The 17608-nt window shown below is 42.2% G+C and overlaps 1 protein-coding gene across 1 annotated transcript; it reads right to left on the bottom strand.

The window, feature by feature from the left end:
* Nucleotides 1–680: 680 nt before the first annotated feature.
* LOC109909852 (mitochondrial fission regulator 1-like) lies at nt 681–14009 on the bottom strand. Its single transcript, XM_020508912.2, has 9 exons — nt 13898–14009; nt 7760–7857; nt 6712–6813; nt 3860–3993; nt 3457–3689; nt 3037–3286; nt 2722–2920; nt 2518–2580; nt 681–2408 (listed from the first exon to the last, which is right to left on the bottom strand). The coding sequence occupies exons 2-9, from the start codon at nt 7793–7795 to the stop codon at nt 2361–2363; spliced, it is 1065 nt and encodes a 354-aa protein (XP_020364501.1). The 5' UTR covers nt 7796–7857; nt 13898–14009; the 3' UTR covers nt 681–2360.
* Between the last annotated feature and the right edge of the window lie 3599 nt (nt 14010–17608).

Here is a 17608-nt window from a genome sequence, read left to right as displayed (position 1 = left end):
CTGCTAACCTGGATTTCTTTTAGCTAAGTATGCAGGTTTAAAAATATATACTTGTGTATTGATTTTAAGAAAGGCATTGATGTTTATGGTTAGGTACACATTGGAGCAACGATACGCATCGATTATATGCAACGCAGGACATGCTGGAAAAACTAGCAATATCAATATCAACTAGTGATTGTTTATAAGATAAGTTTAATGCTAGCTAGCAATTTACTTTGGCTTACTGCATTCGCGTAACAGGCAGTCTCCTCGTGGAGTGCAATGTAATCAGGTGGTTAGAGCGTTGGACTAGTTAACTGTAAGGTTGCAAGATTGAATCCCCCGAGCTGACAAGGTAAAAATCTATTGAATCCCCCGAGCTGATAAGGTAAAAATCTGTCGTTCTGCCCCTGAACAAGGCAGTTAACCCACCATTCCTAGGCTGTCATTGAAAATAAGAATGTGTTCTTAACTGACTTGCCTAGTTAAATAAAGGTGTTAAAAAATCTATAAAAATACATTTAAAAAAGAATCGGACAAATTCGTTTCCAAAAATACCGATTTCCGATTGTTATGAAAACTTGAAATCGGCCATTCCGATTAATCAGTCGAACTCTAACTCAGGCAATGTGGAAACAGTCCACTTTATTTACCCAAGACGTATCTTGAGGTGACATTGATTGGACAAACATTCCATGCACACAAGTATCATTTTGGTTTTATTCATGAATTTTCTTTCAAGTATGAAAGACATTTCACAACACAGATGGTGTTTTACATCAAGTATCACTGACAGTTGAGTTGTCCATGTTCTCCCACCATGCAGTTCAAGTTCAAAGCTTAAACACACTGAGCAGGAAATAGATATCGGTACAGCACATACAGTATGTCAATGATAAACACACTGGTCATTGATTGTCTTAGTGTTAGATTTATCTGAAATGTTTCCCCCCTAAATAGTCATATTGGTCATGCCATGTCTGTGTCAAGGTGTGCAGAGAACACCTTTGTTATTCCACAAAAAATATGAAGTATGAAATTCTTAACGACCAACAGAATATATCCAAGAGGAACAGTGGTTATGGTATGAAATATTCTTAGCATCAAGGCATCTGGATATAAACAGAGGGATACTCAGCTTGTCATCAAGTAGCACTACCTCCCCAGATACCATTTGGCTTCTAACCATAACAAAATACAACTGAATGATAATGCCAGATCAGGAACACAGAATGATAATGCCAGATCAGGAACACAGAATGATAATGCCAGATCAGGAACACAGAATGATAATGCCAGATCAGGAACACAATGGAACAAAAATAATAATCATGCCCAGCATTGGTAAGTTGTAGTTAAAATGACTGGTAGACCCCAGTGTTAAGCTTTAGTTCAACACTAACCTTGTTCCCCCCAGACTGCATTAAGACAACACTGTCACCATAGATTCATTTGGTCCAGTCTTCATACTGAGGTACTGTATGGTAACAGTGTTTCCAGAAACAGAACTGGTCCCAGTTCAACTCAAAAAAGCTAAAAGAGAGCCAGTCTAAAACAAAACATAAATACAAATACATCTCAACCATACATGCTTTGATAGCATTGATAACAGCTACAACTTCATTATTTGTATCAAGTATTAACTAAATTCAGGTCAAAACAAAACATAAATAAGAGATCTAGAAATCAGAAATTAGACTGACTAGAATGTAATTTACAAAAACAATGGCCCAATACTCTACAAGAGGGACCAAATGACAAAGTGTTCCCTCTCCTCTGCATACATTTCTCTCTACCCACAGCAAGCAGTAGATAGCAAATACACAGTGAGGCAAAGAGAAATACAACTGCCTTGAAAAGGGCATGCAGAAAGGATACACCTTTCCATCTGTGATTCAGAGAAGGTTCATTCCCATATATAAATGTAGTTATGAACAGTTGTCAGCTGAGAGGAATGTTAGGAGTCTGTAGTGTCAGTGTGTATGCAGAACATAAAACACTGGTGTGCCTCATATTGGAATTTAGTTATGATAACAAAAAATAAAGATTTACAGCAAAGTTTGACCTTTAAGATCAAAGACTTTGAAACTGGCATCACTTAAGAAACAAAAATAGACATTTGATTAAAACAAGTTAAAATCGAAGTGGTACACACAAAAATAGATCCTGTGTTATCGAAGTGCAAGAACTGAAGAAGACTGAGGCAATGCAACACTGTTGGTGAGTAGGAATGGAGAGCAGATGAACTGAATATCTAGTCAGAAAACATGTGTCCATCCAGAGACAGCTGACAAACCGCTTCATAAGGCACTTAAAGTGTCCACGACTGTCTGAAGGTCCAGAACAAGTCCAGAATTCCATCCCATCTCTGTGGGTGCTCAGAGGAGATTTCTCTTGCCAGTAGATTTCAACATGTGCTGCCCAAACTACAGGATGGGAAAAGAGACCGAGGAGCAAATGAGTTTCCAAACATATCAAATATTAGATCAGAAACCTTTATAAAGCAAAAAGGTTTGTCATGCTTGCACTTCTTACCAGGGGGGTGTCTGGGCGTGGTTTCACTACAGGGGCTGGGGTTTTCAACCGGGATTGCCTTACCTAGAGGACAGAAAAAGGTAAGCAACTGACAACTCAGACACACATCTTTGTTGTTGCACAATCATAAAGTGTAGATGGAAAATGATAAGGCCCTGAAGGAGGATTCCTAACAGAGTAATGTAGTACCCGTGTTGCTCTTACCAGGGGAATCTCTACTTTCTTGTTGGTCTTGGGGAATTCAGAACAGAAAGGTTTCAGTTCAGAGGCTGGGAAGTCAAACTCCTTGTCCTCACTGCTGTTGTGGCGATAGCGATGGGCGAACTTGCGCTTCAAGGCATTAGCGATAAGAGACGCAGCGTCTGTGGGCTCTCTTGGTTTGGCTTGGCTCTCCTCTGGCCGTCTGGACAGGAACACACAGGGATTAAGGGAAAATCAGTACAGGTTTCAGTTAATAAAACAAGAGAGTTGTGTCCATCTTCTGTAATGTAGAAGTCAGACCATGAACACGGTGCCTACCTCTTGGCAGGGCGCAGCTTGACTTTGCCAATGTCTTTGAGCACGTCCAGCATATTGGGAAACTCTGCCTGCTTGGGCCCCTGGTCCAGCAGTGTCTGGCCCTCAGTCTTCTTCCCACGGCGCTCCTGGATGAGGTGAATGACTGAGAAGCTCTGCTGGAGCCCCATGAGTGGGGGTGGAGGGGGAGGAGGCGGCGGGGGAGGCGGAGGGATGCAGGGTGGAGGAGGGCCACCTGGGGCGGGAGGTCCTCCTGGGGATAAGAAATGTACAGATTAGTCTGACAATTATTCCATGAAAAGCTGCCATCTTCAGGCAGATATACATCATTACAGTAGAAAAAAATAGAACTCTTACCCAACAAAGGAAGGGGCTGAGATACAGTTTTCTGTGTGTGTGTGTTCTGAGGTCTCTCTCTCGTACCTGGTGTCAGTGCGTTCTGCTCCTGGGTCAGTACTATCTGTGCGATCTGTGCTCTGAGTTTAGCCAGCTCTGTCTCTAGAGCACTGATCTTCTGGATGGCCTCATCGTTGCTGCAGGTCTGACCCTGGGGCTCCGGCTCGGCCTTGTGCAGCCTGGGTAATGACCTCCGTCTGGGCAAAGGTTGTTGTTTGGGCGGTTGAGAACGAAACATGAGCCCTGACGGTGTCTCTGACCTGAATGGGACCGATGGTATACAAGCACCATATTAGAAAGCAGGAAAGAGATTCATGGAGTAATACACACATGGAAAGTTAACAAGCGCAAAGGAACTCCCTAATAAGCACAGTGTGGGTCAATAAACAGGGGCAACATCATGGCTTGAGAACGCCCTCTCTTTTCTTACCTCAGTCTCCCAAATCCAAACCAGTCATTTTTCTCCTCCTCGTCGATCCAGCAGACATCAGCCAGAGAGGCCAGCAGTCCATTCCGTCTCCCGGCGCTATTCAGGACACTACTGTCCTCAGTGTAAGGATCGAGCTGAGACACAGGGCAGCCATGTTAATTAATACACCTAAACATTGTCTATTTAACCACGTGAGGTATTCTCTTTTTATGACTCAAACTTCATTCACACTATTGGAAACCTACCCTGACAGACATTTGATTGGCTACGGTTGACTTTTAGAAATGGAGCACATGACAGCAACTGAAGTAAGCCATTTTGATGCCGTCTGTCAGCCTGTCGAGGTCCATTCTTAATTATGCAGTCTGTCAACAACCTGTCGAGGTCTATTCGTATGCTGTCTGTCAACATGAGCTTAAAGTCATAGAAAAAGACAGATACCTTTCAGGGGACAGTCCAAGAGGACCAGTGTTTCACCTATATTTATTTATCAGCGGTGATCTAACTACCTACACACACTGAGTATACAAAACATTAAGGACACCTGCTCTTTCCACAATAGCTTTGACCTGGTCAGTCTACGACCCCTTACTGACATCACCTGTTAAATCCACTTCATTTAGTGTAGATGAAGGGGAGGAGACAGGTTAAAGAAGGATTTTTAGGCCAATCAATTTAAGACAATCGAGACATGGATTGTGTTTGTGTGCCATTCAGAGGGTGAATTTGGAAGACAAAAGACTTCAGTGACTTTGAGTGTGTCAAGAACTGCAACGCTGCTGGGTTTTTCACAACAGTTTCCCGTGTGTATCAAGAACGGTCCACTAATCAAAGGACATCAAGCCAACTTGGCAACTATAGGAAGCATTTGAGTGAACATGGGCCAGCATCCCTGTGGAACGCTTGACACCTTATAGCATCCATGCTTCGACAAATTGACGCTGTTCTGAGGGTGAATGGGCAAGACAAAAGATTGAAGTGCCTTTGAATGGGGTATGGTAGGTGTCAGGCACACTTTTTTGAGTGTCAAGAACTTCAACGGTGCTGGGAATTGAGGCAAAATGTTTGGTACAGTAATCCATCTACCTCTAAAGTTATTTCAGCCACACCTATTGCTGACAAGTGTATAAAATAAAGCACACACCCATGCAATCTCCATAGACAAACATTGGTAGTAGAATGGACTTACTGAAGAGTTCAGGGACTTTCAACAGGGCACCTCATAGGGTGCCACCTTTTCAACAAGTCAGTTCATTACATTTCTGCCCTGGTCAAGTGCTGTCAAAGTGAAATGCAAACATCTAGGATAAACAACGGCTTAGCCACAAAGTGGTAGGCCACACAAGCTCACAGAACGGGATCACCAAGTACCGAAGCATGTAAAAATCATCTGTCCTCTTTAGAAAACTCACTACAGAGTTCCAAACTGCCCCAGGAAGCAACGTCAACACAAGAACAGTTCATAGGGAGCTTCATGAAATGGGTGTGCATGGCCAAGCAGCCGCACACCAGCCTAAGATCACCATGTGCAATGCCAAGTGCTGCCATTGGACTCTGAAGCAGTGGAAACACATTCTCTGGAATGATGAATCCTGCTTCACAATCTGGAAGTCCGAAAGACAAATCTGGGTTTGGCGGATGCCAGGAAAACGCTACCTGCTTCAATACATAGTGCCAACTGTAAAGTTTGGTGGAGGAGGAATAATGGTCTGGGGCTATTTTTCACAGATCGGGCTAGGCCCCTTAGTTCCAGTGAAGCTAAAGCATACAATGCTATTCTAGACAATTCTGTGCTTCCAGCTTTGTGGCAACAGTTTGGGGAAAGGCCCTATCCAGTTTCAGCATGACAATGCCCCCCTGCACAAAGCGAGGTCCATACAGAAATGGTTTGTCGAGATCAGTGTGGAAGAACTTGACTGGCCTGCACAGAGCCCTGACCTCAAGCCCATCAAACAACTTTGGAATGAATTGGAACACTGACTGCGAACCAGGCCCAACCTCACTAATATTCTAGTGGCTGAATGGAAGCAAGTCTCTGCAGCAATGTTCCAACATCTAGTGGAAAGCCTTCCCAGAAGAGTGGAGAGTAACTGTTATAGCAGCAAATGGGGGGGGGGGGAATATTAGTCAACAGTACAAAGTTACTGTTGTAGGTTGCCTGATGAACTGACCTAAAACAGACATACTGCATTCCTCACAGAAAGGAAGGACAGCTAAAGGGAGGGAGAGAAGAAGAAACAGTAATGACAGGAAAGATGAATGTAAAGACTGAGCAGGGCAGGGCAATGATAACATGACTATCTAAATGAACTGTTGTGTTCTGTGTAACTGGAACTTTCTAATGCAAAAAAATATAAATACAATTGGGATCAGACTTCAAATCTTAACATTAAAAAGGCACCTTGATATTTTATAACCAATGAGGAGCAACATAGCCTAACTTCCCTAAACATGAAATCAGCACCTAGGTCCATGTTATTGGTCTCATGACGTTTCCTATTCTGTTTAGTGTTGAAGCATCAAAACAAATGAACAAGCTGGCAAACACTCTTGATGAGGGTGACTTGACAGAATACATCAGGCCAGAGAACGCCAAGATGAGGGTGGTTAGATCAGAATACATCAGGCCAGAGAACGCCAAGATGAGGGTGGTTAGATCAGAATACATCAGGCCAGAGAACACCAAGATAACATGACACTTGAGCACAAGGTAAAGAGCAGTGACACAGAAACAGTGACAGACACGGAAACAAAGTCACATGGAAACAATGTCCCACACAGATCATACTCCGTCGAAGTGTGGCGGCGGACATGTTATATGCCTGCCTCCTCTGTCGCAGAAACAGTTTTACCTGAAAATGGACCCTGGGGCATGGTTTAAGGGGAAGATTGGTGGCTATTCTTCTCACAATACTCCTTGAGGAGCCATACGCCTTGCCTGAAAAGCCAAAGGCCTGTCAAAATAAACACACAGGTCTATGGTTAAGTACTAGAATCAAGATAATCAGAACATCACAATTAAATCATGCCTTATAAGATAGTATAGTAGAAGTGCAGTATAGTGGAAATGCCATTCAGCCCTCCTCTACTTCTGTAGTTGCTACACCGTCTGGTTTCGATTCCCTCCTTAACTTTATTTAATGGCGAGAAGCCGTCATTTTATTTTTTATTTTAAATAGAAAAATATGCATACCTTTATGAAAACACCATTTCCCACCACCATGCTAAATTGGCTAAATGCTAATCCTGGATGTTGTGTATTGCGTTCAGCCAACCAGGTCGAAACTATTAGCGGCATCACATTGGCAAAAACAAAGACTGTACTCAGGGCAGACTTGGTTGTAGCTAAATATATGTTTGAGTTGCTTCAGGAACAATTTTAGCAAACTAAGACTTTTCCTAAGCTTAACAATTATCCTAACCTGCCACATGAATTATCCAAACCTTCTGCATAATTTCTTCTAACCTGCTAAGAAAAGTCACTCCTGCTAGTCAAAACCAGCAGACCCACCCTGAGAAATCTTGGTTTTCACTAATGCGATAGGTTAGAGGTGAAAAAACAGATTGCTGCAACCTGATTGGCTGAACGTGACACACAACATCCAGGATTAGCATTTAGCCACTCTACCATGCTGGTGGTACACATATTTGTCCTGTTTTTCTCCGCTTTCACCATTAAATAAAGTTCAGGCGGAAATTGAAGCCTACGCAGACTGAATGGAGAATGATTTATGTACGAAACGGTTCACAAGGGATATGAATGCATTGCCGGTGCATACAATGCGTTTGGATGGTAAAATGAAAACGACTCAATATCGCCAACTGCCGACCTTTAGGTAAATAATATCTGGTCTGATCATGACTGTACTCCATGGTATGGGGGAAAATGAAAGCACTTACCAGGTCCATTTCTATTCTTGGACTTTCTTTACTCATTCTATCGATGTGTTTTCACAGAAGCAGTTGTAGACAAGAAAGCATCTTCTTTGTGAGGTAGTCTGGGGAAACAACAGGAAGACAAACAGGGGTAGAAATACCTGTAGTTAGCATTGTGATATTTTGGCCTTGCTCCTGATATTCTAAATGTGTTTGTTTTTATCCTAGCCATCACTTTGGACTTCCCTTTGTATTCATACTAGACGGAACAAAAACAAACTCAAAATGTGAAGTGCTGGCCCCATGTTTCATGAGCTGAAATAAAAGATCCCAGAAATGTTCGATATGCAAAAAAAGCTTATTTCTCTCAAATTTAGCACGATTTTGTTTACATCCCTGTTAGTGAGCATTTTTCCTTTGCCAAGATAATCTATCCACTTGACAGTTGTGGCATATCAAGAAGCTGATTAAACAGAATGATCATTACACAGGTGCACCTTGTTCTGGGGACAAGAAAAGGCCACTAAAATGTGAAAACAATTTTCACACAACACAATGCCACAGATGTCTCAAGTTGAGGAAGCATGCAATTGGCATGCAGACTGCAGGAATGTCCACCAGAGCTGTTGCTTGAGAATTAAAAATGTTAATTTCTACCATTAGCTGCCTCAGTTGTTTTAGAGAATTTGGCAGTACATCCAACTGGCCTCACAACCACACCAGCCCAGGACCTCCGCATCCGGCTTCTTCATCTGCGGGATCGTCTGAGACCAGCCACCAGACAGCTGATGAAAATGTGAGTTTGCGCAACTGAAGAATTTCTGCATAAACCGTCTCAGGGAAGCTTATCTGCGTGCTCGTCGTCCTCACCAGGATATTGACCTGACTGAAGTTTGGCGTCGTAACTGACTTCTGTGGGCGAGCGGTTCACTTATGTCAAATGCCCCATGGTGGTAGTGGGGTTAAGGTATGGGCAGGCATAAGCTATAAACTAACACAATTGCATCTTAAATCGATGGCAATTTGAATGTACAGCGATATCGTGATGAGATCCTGAGGCCCATTGTCATGCCGGTCATCCACCACCATCACCTCATGTTTCAGCATGATAATGCACAGCCCCATGCCACAAGAATCTGTACACAACTCCTGGAAGCTGAAAATGTCCCAGTTATTCCATGGCCTGCATACTCACCAGACATGTTACCCACTGAGAATGTTTGGGATGCTCTGGATCAACGTGTACGACAGCGTGTTCCAGTTCCCCCCAATATCCAGCAACTTCACAGAGCCATTGAAGAGGAGTCTGACAACATTCCACAATCAACAGCCTGATCAACTCTATGCAAAAAAGATTTGTCTCGCATGAGGCAAATGGTGGTCACACCAGATACGGACTGGTTTTCTAAGCCACACCCTTAGAAAGAAGAACCGCTAGAATATTTATTTCAATTGACTGATTCTCATATGAACTGTAACTCAGTAACATCTTTGAAATTGTTGCATGTTGTGTTTATACTTTTGTTCAGTGTATATATGGTGAAGTTGAGTTCTCAGCTAGTTTTATTCCCTGCCTTTTTAGGGACCCTGTCTAAAAGCGCTCAAGCCCCCCCTCCATACATTTCACTTGACGCCCAAAAGTACATTTTTAATGATTAGCAGGACAGGAAAAATTACTAATTCACTCATCAAGAGAGCATTCCTGGTCATCCCTACACAGTGAAATCAATGGTGTACATTTAAACTCTGACAGTTTTAAAAAGTACACTATTTTCAGTGAACATATGAATCCCACTGAACTGGTGTTAAAATAACACTTTTTAAAGTGCTAAAGATTTAACTCTGTTTCAGTGTTCCCCATTCAACTATTAGTGTTCAAATTAACTTATTCAAATGAACTCTATTGTAGAGTAATGCGCAACCCCTACAGTGTAAAACAGAACACTTCATTTAGAGTAAACTTGACTAAAATGAACACCTGAGGGGTTACAGTAAAATACTTTTTGGGTGTTGACTGTTGGGGTGTTGACTGTTGGGGTGTTGACTTGGTGGTACAAAGCATCATTTGCAGATTTCCCAGGGTGCCTTTTCTTTGAGTTCATTTTTTATTACCACCCATGACTATATTTGTTAGTGACAGAGACATGGTTATTGAATTCTTTCCTTTTAAAAAGGCCTGTGGCTTTCACCAAGTGAGTACCTAGGTGAATGCTATCATTAAAATTGAACTCTTTGACAATACACACATCACATAAGGCCTTAATTTGATGGACTAGTTTTACCCTAACACAGTGGTGTTAGGAAACTCCTGGTTTACAGACCACATCATGCCCACAAGTCACAATATCCTGGCTTGCAAAGTTATATGTATTTCCTTTTGGAATCAAGCCAACAGTTTGAATTTTTATTCGCCCATAACCTGCATTCAGAATGACGTTCAGGGTTAGGAAAGTTGATAAGAAAACCTAAACCATTTAGACTGGAACCACCATTTCAGTTAGGGGTGCAATAAATCTAACTAACTGATTGGATTAGTTTAAAACAATTTATGTTATGTTTGTGTAGCATAAGTTTAATAAATTAATCAATGTACATGCAAAAGCATTAAAACAATCTTTAAAAAAATAAACCTACTTGCAGTTGGGAAATATGATAATGATCGGCGTGATTGATGGGACTGTTTTACTATCAAATGTGTAAAACCGCTTCTACCCCCAAGCCATAAGACTGCTGGACAATTAATCAAATGGCTACCCAAACTATTTGCATTGACACCCCCACCGCCCCTTTGTTTGTACACTGCTGCTACTCACTGTTTATTATCTATGCATAGTCACTTTACCTCCACCTACATGCACAAATTACCTCAACTAAGCTTTACCCCCGCAAAATGACTCTGTACCGGTACACCCTGTAAATAGCCTCATTGTATTTTATTGTGCTACTTTCTTCTTTATTTAGTAGATATTTTCTTAAAACCGCATTGTTGGTTAGTGGGTTTGTAAGTAAGCCTTAAACATTATAAGGTCTACAACACCTGTTGTATTCAGCGCATGTGACAAATAATATTTTATAACTCTGGTTATTAACACCAACACCGAGGGTTCTAATACACCATTGAGTGTAAATTTCACTCTTACAGAGTGAATTGAATCCTGAATTAACACTAGAAATGTTACACTGAAACACTGGCCAATTTGCTGTGTACTGCCACCGATCTGGCAGACAAACATAATTTACAAACAAAGCATTTGTGTTGGAGTGTGCCCCTGGCTATCCATAAATACAATTAAATAGATAATGTCCTTAATATAGGCCAAATGAAATTATTTTAGGACTGACCCCAATTAGTTGATGTGTTCGGTCAATAGGCGGTTGGCCAACCAATATTATTCTTTTTTTGAGCAGTAGCAAAGAAATAAATATAAATATATATTTTTGGACTTGGGCTCACATATAGGACTATGGATAATCCCTAATATGCATATGGGCGTTTTGAATGAATCATCACCTTTGAAATCGCTTTCCATTTCGTTGTGTTAGGCTTTGAAACATCCACAATGACCATGTTTCTACTCAGTTTCAACCTACTGATTAACTTCTTTCTTCAAACTAATCCATCACAGTGACGTGAGTTTTAAAAGAACATACTGTTTTGACGATAAGTGTTTGATGTGATTTTTGATTGCATTTGCATTGAATCCAGAGTGGTTAGAGGGACAATAGAGCCCTGAGTACCAGGCCATTAGTGGCCTGATGATAGTTAATGAGTAGGGTACTACTAACATGTCCAGAGTGCATGAGGGGATTACCGTGAGTCAACAGTCATAACATTTTACTGTGGTCATGAAGCATTACTGCCGGTGCGGCAGTATAGTTGATTTTATTAAAGCACATAAGGTGTTGATGTGAGATTTCAAAACCATGACTAGAGAGAGACTAAACGAATACAGTAAAGAGCTGCTGTTTTTATGAGTAAGTCTATGTTTAAGTTGTTATTCAGCACTGTAAATACTTTCTTCAGCCGTTGTCTAAGCCATTAAATGCACGTTCTCCCTACTTCCAAATATTAGCCAAACAGCATTGAGCTGAGCTCAACTGGGGTTTGTCCTGGTGCAGCAAAATACCCCCCAAGGGATGCCAGTTTGGATTTGGCTTCACACCAATCAAATCACATTCTAAAGCTGGGTGGACACTGCACGACTTTCAAAACCCCATCATCACTGAGCGTCTCCCATTAAACGTCCATCTTTCCTTTAGTGTGTTGCCAACGTAGTGGTGTGCACATTAAACGATGTGAGACGGTGGTCACAAACTACAAGATTCTTCACTTGGTCGTGAAGATTTTCAATACCATGCTGTCTCACAAAAACTATCATGTGATTCGATTTAAGTAGCACAGAGTTTAAATATCTAGCCAACATTTTGAAAATGACAATAACATTGCTTGTGAACTTCAGAGCTGTAACGATTTGGCACTTGCTTTTGTTGAAGGAAAGTACAAACACATACTAGTAGCTGTCGCTCCTGCTTGAGGGTCTACACATTCTGGGTGATGCAAAACGTCATCTCACTGGCAAGCTCTCACTGGCTATTGCTGATCAATTTGGCGTTGCACATCTCACACTACAAGAGCATTGCAGATTTTATGCAGATAAAATCAAACCTGTTTGAAAATATAGGAACGTCTGGGACTGCTAAAAGACGAGATCCGCAGCCATCAGATTGCGTCTTTGACCCGCTCACATTAAAAGAGCGTCGGTGATGGCCACAAGACCTGAATAGGCAAAGACATGGGGATTTTGTCTCCAATCTCAAAAACTTGTCCGAGACAGCTAAATCATGGCCAAAATTGTGTAGTGTACACCCGGCTTTCGCAAAATGTCATCATTGTCAGACAAACGTGTAACTAGCATGCTAAAACTGCACTTTCCTAAAACCATGGATGGAGATATGGATTTGGATGGTGGTTTTGACTTAATTCTCTGTACAGGCCAATGATTCTGAACCAACCATAAATGCATATATTGTGCCTAGATGTAACCTAGTAGGCTCACGTTAACTAGCTAGCTAATTTATCTGGTTCATTTTTGCACATGAGGGGAAGTTAGCTTAAATGCTTGCTAGCCTAGGTAGCCTATGAAAACAAAAACGAAAAGCATACTGTATGACAGAGCCATAGACCGCTTTGCCAACATGAAAGAGAAGAGGCTGGTAGTGCGCATGCAACACACACATTATATTTAGCAACTGATTGGACTAAATCGTTTTTTTGTATCTTTAAATTTGTTTTCATTGTATTAAACTAAACATATATAGCCTTGTTGATGTTTAAGTTGAAATTGTGCTGGAATAGTGGAGGCAGTGCTCCTGTTGTCTTCTTGATGACTTGCGGTAACTCTGTGGGTTCTAAATCAGTAGTTGTTTAGTAAACTGTCTAAATAATTTAACTTGTTTGACCATGCTGCAGGTTTGTTGCATGCAATATTTGCTTTGTAGAGGTCACTGGACAGATGTTGCTCTCCGGTTGTGTGACGAAACAAACGTATGTGTAGTTGAATTTATTCGGCCAGTGTGTGGCTTGTCTTGTTGTTGTCACGGGCTTATTGTATCATATCATGGTGGCGTAGGTCCTTATGATTCCAAAACCATAAAGCGACGCCTGTAAATAATGTTCAGATTGAGTGTCGGGGCTCTTACAAAAACTCTCCCTTACAGAAGACGCCTTCATCCAACGACATGTGTAATGTAATGGAAAGGAGTCATGATCGGGCTAGTGCTACGTTAGACAACTCACCGGCCTTTCTGACTTGCAAACTCCTGCTAGCAAGTTGCTGTGTGTAACTAAGCCTGGTCTGGTTTAAGTTTGGGACGAAAGCCATACATTTCTGGAAATATCCACTGCGTGACGAAAAAGTTAACTAGGTTTTGAACCACTGAATCTCCTGACATATCCCTCTGAGTCTTTAGTAACTAAGCAAGTATAGTTATGTTAGTTGGTTGGTTGGCTAACGTTAACTAAACTAACAATTTACTGTATATAGCTAACGGAACTTCTTGTTAACCAAGGCGTTTTGAACGTAGACAGTTAACATCGAGTCTAGCGAAAGGTAAGTCATAGCAAAGTTTGTGGATCGAATTTGATAAATAAAAAATACTTACGAGACTAACTTTGTCGACATCCAAGGAAAATGTGTTTCCCAAATCTCCACTCTAGTCTTGAGTAACCGCGTTCCTGGCGGAGTGAGTGGGCGGGATAAAATATTTATTTCTTGACGTATGGGTTGTTGGATCATTTTTATGAACCAATGGGCATTGAGACATTGTTTAGACTGGGCTTGTACTATAACTTTATGATACTATTATTGGTTGATTATAATAAATAACAGGCCAACTGACCAACTGGAGTTCTTGTCATAAAGGTCTTGGTTTACAGACAGCAAGTAACAAAATATCAAGGTCCATCAATTCCTTGTTTGTAGTTTACTGTCACTGTCTTTTTTTGTGAACAATTTGGTAAATACAATACATACATACATTAGTAATTGAACCACAACAGTAATCAAGGTCGTGACAATTTGTTCCAGTAATGTATTTGTATTTATTATTTATTTAATCAGGGAAAACCCATTGAGACAAGGGTCTCATTCTCAAGGGTGCCCAGATCACAGTAATGCAACAATCGAATACAATGTGAAACAAAACAGCAATGTAAAATAATATAAAAGAAAAACTGTTACATTCATCACTTGCTTTGGTAATGTTAACATATGTTTCCCATGCCAATAAAGCCCCTTGAATTGAATATATATATAATCACTTGCTTTGGTAATGTTAACATATGTTTCCCATGCCAATAAAGCCCCTTGAATTGAATATATATATAATCACTTGCTTTGGCAATGTTAACATATGTTTCCCATGCCAATAAAGCCCCTTGAATTGAATATATATATAATCACTTGCTTTGGCAATGTTAACATATGTTTCCCATGCCAATAAAGCCCCTTGAATTGAATATATATATAATCACTTGCTTTGGCAATGTTAACATATGTTTCCCATGCCAATAAAGCCCCTTGAATTGAATATATATATAATCACTTGCTTTGGCAATGTTAACATATGTTTCCCATGCCAATAAAGCCCCTTGAATTGAATATATATATAATCACTTGCTTTGGCAATGTTAACATATGTTTCCCATGCCAATAAAGCCCCTTGAATTGAATATATATATAATCACTTGCTTTGGCAATGTTAACATATGTTTCCCATGCCAATAAAGCCCCTTGAATTGAATATATATATAATCACTTGCTTTGGTAATGTTAACATATGTTTCCCATGCCAATAAAGCCCCTTGAATTGAATATATATATATATATATATACACACTGAACAAAAATATAGATGCAACATGCAACAATTTTACTGAGTTACAGTTCATATAAGGAAATCAGTCAATTTAAATGAATCAATTAGGCCCTAATCTATGGATTTCACATGACTGGGAATACAGATATGCATCTGTTGGTCACAGACACCTTAAAATAAAATTAGGGGCTTGATTCAGAAAACCAGTCAGTATCTGGTGTGACCACCATTTGCCTCATGCAGCGCGACACATCTCCTTCGCATAGAGTTCATCAGGCTGTTGATTGTGGCCTGTGGAATGTTGTCCTACTCCTATTCGATGGCTGTGCAAAGTTGATGGATATTGGCGAAAACTGAAACACGCTGTCAAACACGTTGATCCAGAGCATCCCAAACATGCTCAATGGGTGACATGTCTGGTGAGTATGCAGGCCATGAAAGAACCGGGAAATTTTCAGAATTGTGTACAGTTCCTTGCGACATGGGACCGTATATTACCATGATTCAAACTTGTTTTGATCCAAACTTGTTTTGCATGGATTCTGTGAGGCGGTTAGCTTTTAACAGCTAGGACCGCAATTTCTTGTCCCGGATTCCAGCTTAACAGAGAGGTTAAAGTCTGCTTGAAATAGCCGCTAACCTAGCTAAGCTGCTAAAGTTTGCCATCAAGCTAACAAAGTTAGTCCCAGATGAGTTTTCCAATGGAGCCTCTTTGTCTGGAGAATAAATGAACGGTTCCAGAGCTATAGGAGCTGTATCTACTACGCTTTGTTTCAGGACAAACTGTATCGCTCAGAGTTCCAGAGCTGTAGGAGCTGTATCTACTACGCTTTGTTTCAGGACAAACTGGATCGCTCAGAGTTCCAGCGCTGTAGGAGCTGTATCTACTACGCTTTGTTTCAGGACAAACTGGATCACTCAGAGTTCCAGCGCTGTAGGAGCTGTGTCTACTACGCTTTGTTTCAGGACAAACTGGATCACTCAGAGTTCCAATGCGGCAATTGATTGCTTGTCGAGGATTATAGGCTTGAGGTGGCTTCCTTGATCACGCAGGTCGCCAGCTTACATAAGAAACTTGGGAAAACGCAGTGGAATATTTACCTTTTCTACGCCGGTGGCGGGACGTCGTTTTGCACATTTTGGATTCATCTCCATCTTGTCATTTGTTGTTATCCGACTGGCCGGTGTTGCCCACAGTTCTTTTGGCAGGGAAGCCATCTCCTGGCTCTCCTCCCCCAGCTGATAGCGGAGTCGAAGGAGCACAGCAAGAGGAGCATGGCTATCAACGATGGTCGCAAATCATGAGCCGTGGAAGCCGAAGACAGTGGCCTCCCGCAAAGCAGTCTACACTCCCAACGAGAGGCCTGGACCGGATACAAACAATGAATAGTTTTGCTGCCCTCGAGCCAGAAATGGGGGTACTGGAGGAGTCACCAGTGAGTGGCCCCATAGTGCTGGTTCCGAAACCGGACGGAGCCGTCCGCTTCTGTAATGACTTCCGGGGCCTGAACAAGGTCAGTAAGTTTGATGCCTACCCCATGCCCCGGGTGGACGAACTGATCAACCGCTTGGGGATGGCGAGATGCGTCAACACCTTGGACCTGACAAAGGGGTACTGGCAGGTGCCAATGGCAGCGGCCTCCCCAGAGAAGACTGCCTCCTCCATCCCGGGGGGGATATACCTCTAAAGGGACATTTCAGCGACTCATGGACCGAGTCCTGCAGCCGCACAGTGAGTACGCAGCGGCTTATCTGGATGACATAATTGTGCACAGTGACAATTGGGAGTCACATCTGTGTAAGTTACAGGCCGTGGTTGAACCCCCACAAGTGCAAGCTGGGCTATGCTGAAGTGGAGTACCTGGGATATCAGATCGGGAGGGGAAATGTGAAACCCCAAGAAAAAAAATATCGCTGCCATTAGGGGATGGCCGGTCCCCCGAACCAAGAGGCAGGTGAAGTCATTCCTGGGGTTAGCCAGCTACTACAGTGGGTTTGTACCTAACTTTGCCGCAATAGCTTCTCCCCTCACAGACTTAACAAAGGCACGACTACCCCAGGCGGTGCGATGGACGGAGGAAAGAGAGGCGGCGTTCCAGGCGATGATGGATGCGCTATGTTCACACCCGGTACTCGTCACCCCGGACTTCTCAAAAAACCTCCTGGTACAGACAGACGCGTCTGACACTGGGGTAGGGGCCGTGTTGTCCCAAGAGCAGGAAGGCGAGGAGCACCCCATCATATATGTCAGCAGGAAGCTCCTCCCAAGGGAGAAGAAATACTCAATTGTCGAGAAGGCCCTCGACACCCTCAAGTATTACCTCCTCGGGAGGAAGTTCCCCCTCATGTGGATGGCATGAGGTAAGGACACGAATGACTGTGTCACCCGCTGGTTCCTGTCCTTACAGCGGGGGGGGGGGGGGGGGGGGGGGGTATCCCAGGAGGTCTACCCTGGGGAATGGTAATAGAGGGGAGGTACGTGAGGCGACGTTGGCT

This window comes from Oncorhynchus kisutch, linkage group LG18 (genome assembly GCF_002021735.2).
Source record: "Oncorhynchus kisutch isolate 150728-3 linkage group LG18, Okis_V2, whole genome shotgun sequence".
In the NCBI taxonomy this organism is placed as follows: Eukaryota; Metazoa; Chordata; class Actinopteri; order Salmoniformes; family Salmonidae; genus Oncorhynchus; species Oncorhynchus kisutch.
This window is presented reverse-complemented; position numbering and strand designations above follow the sequence as displayed.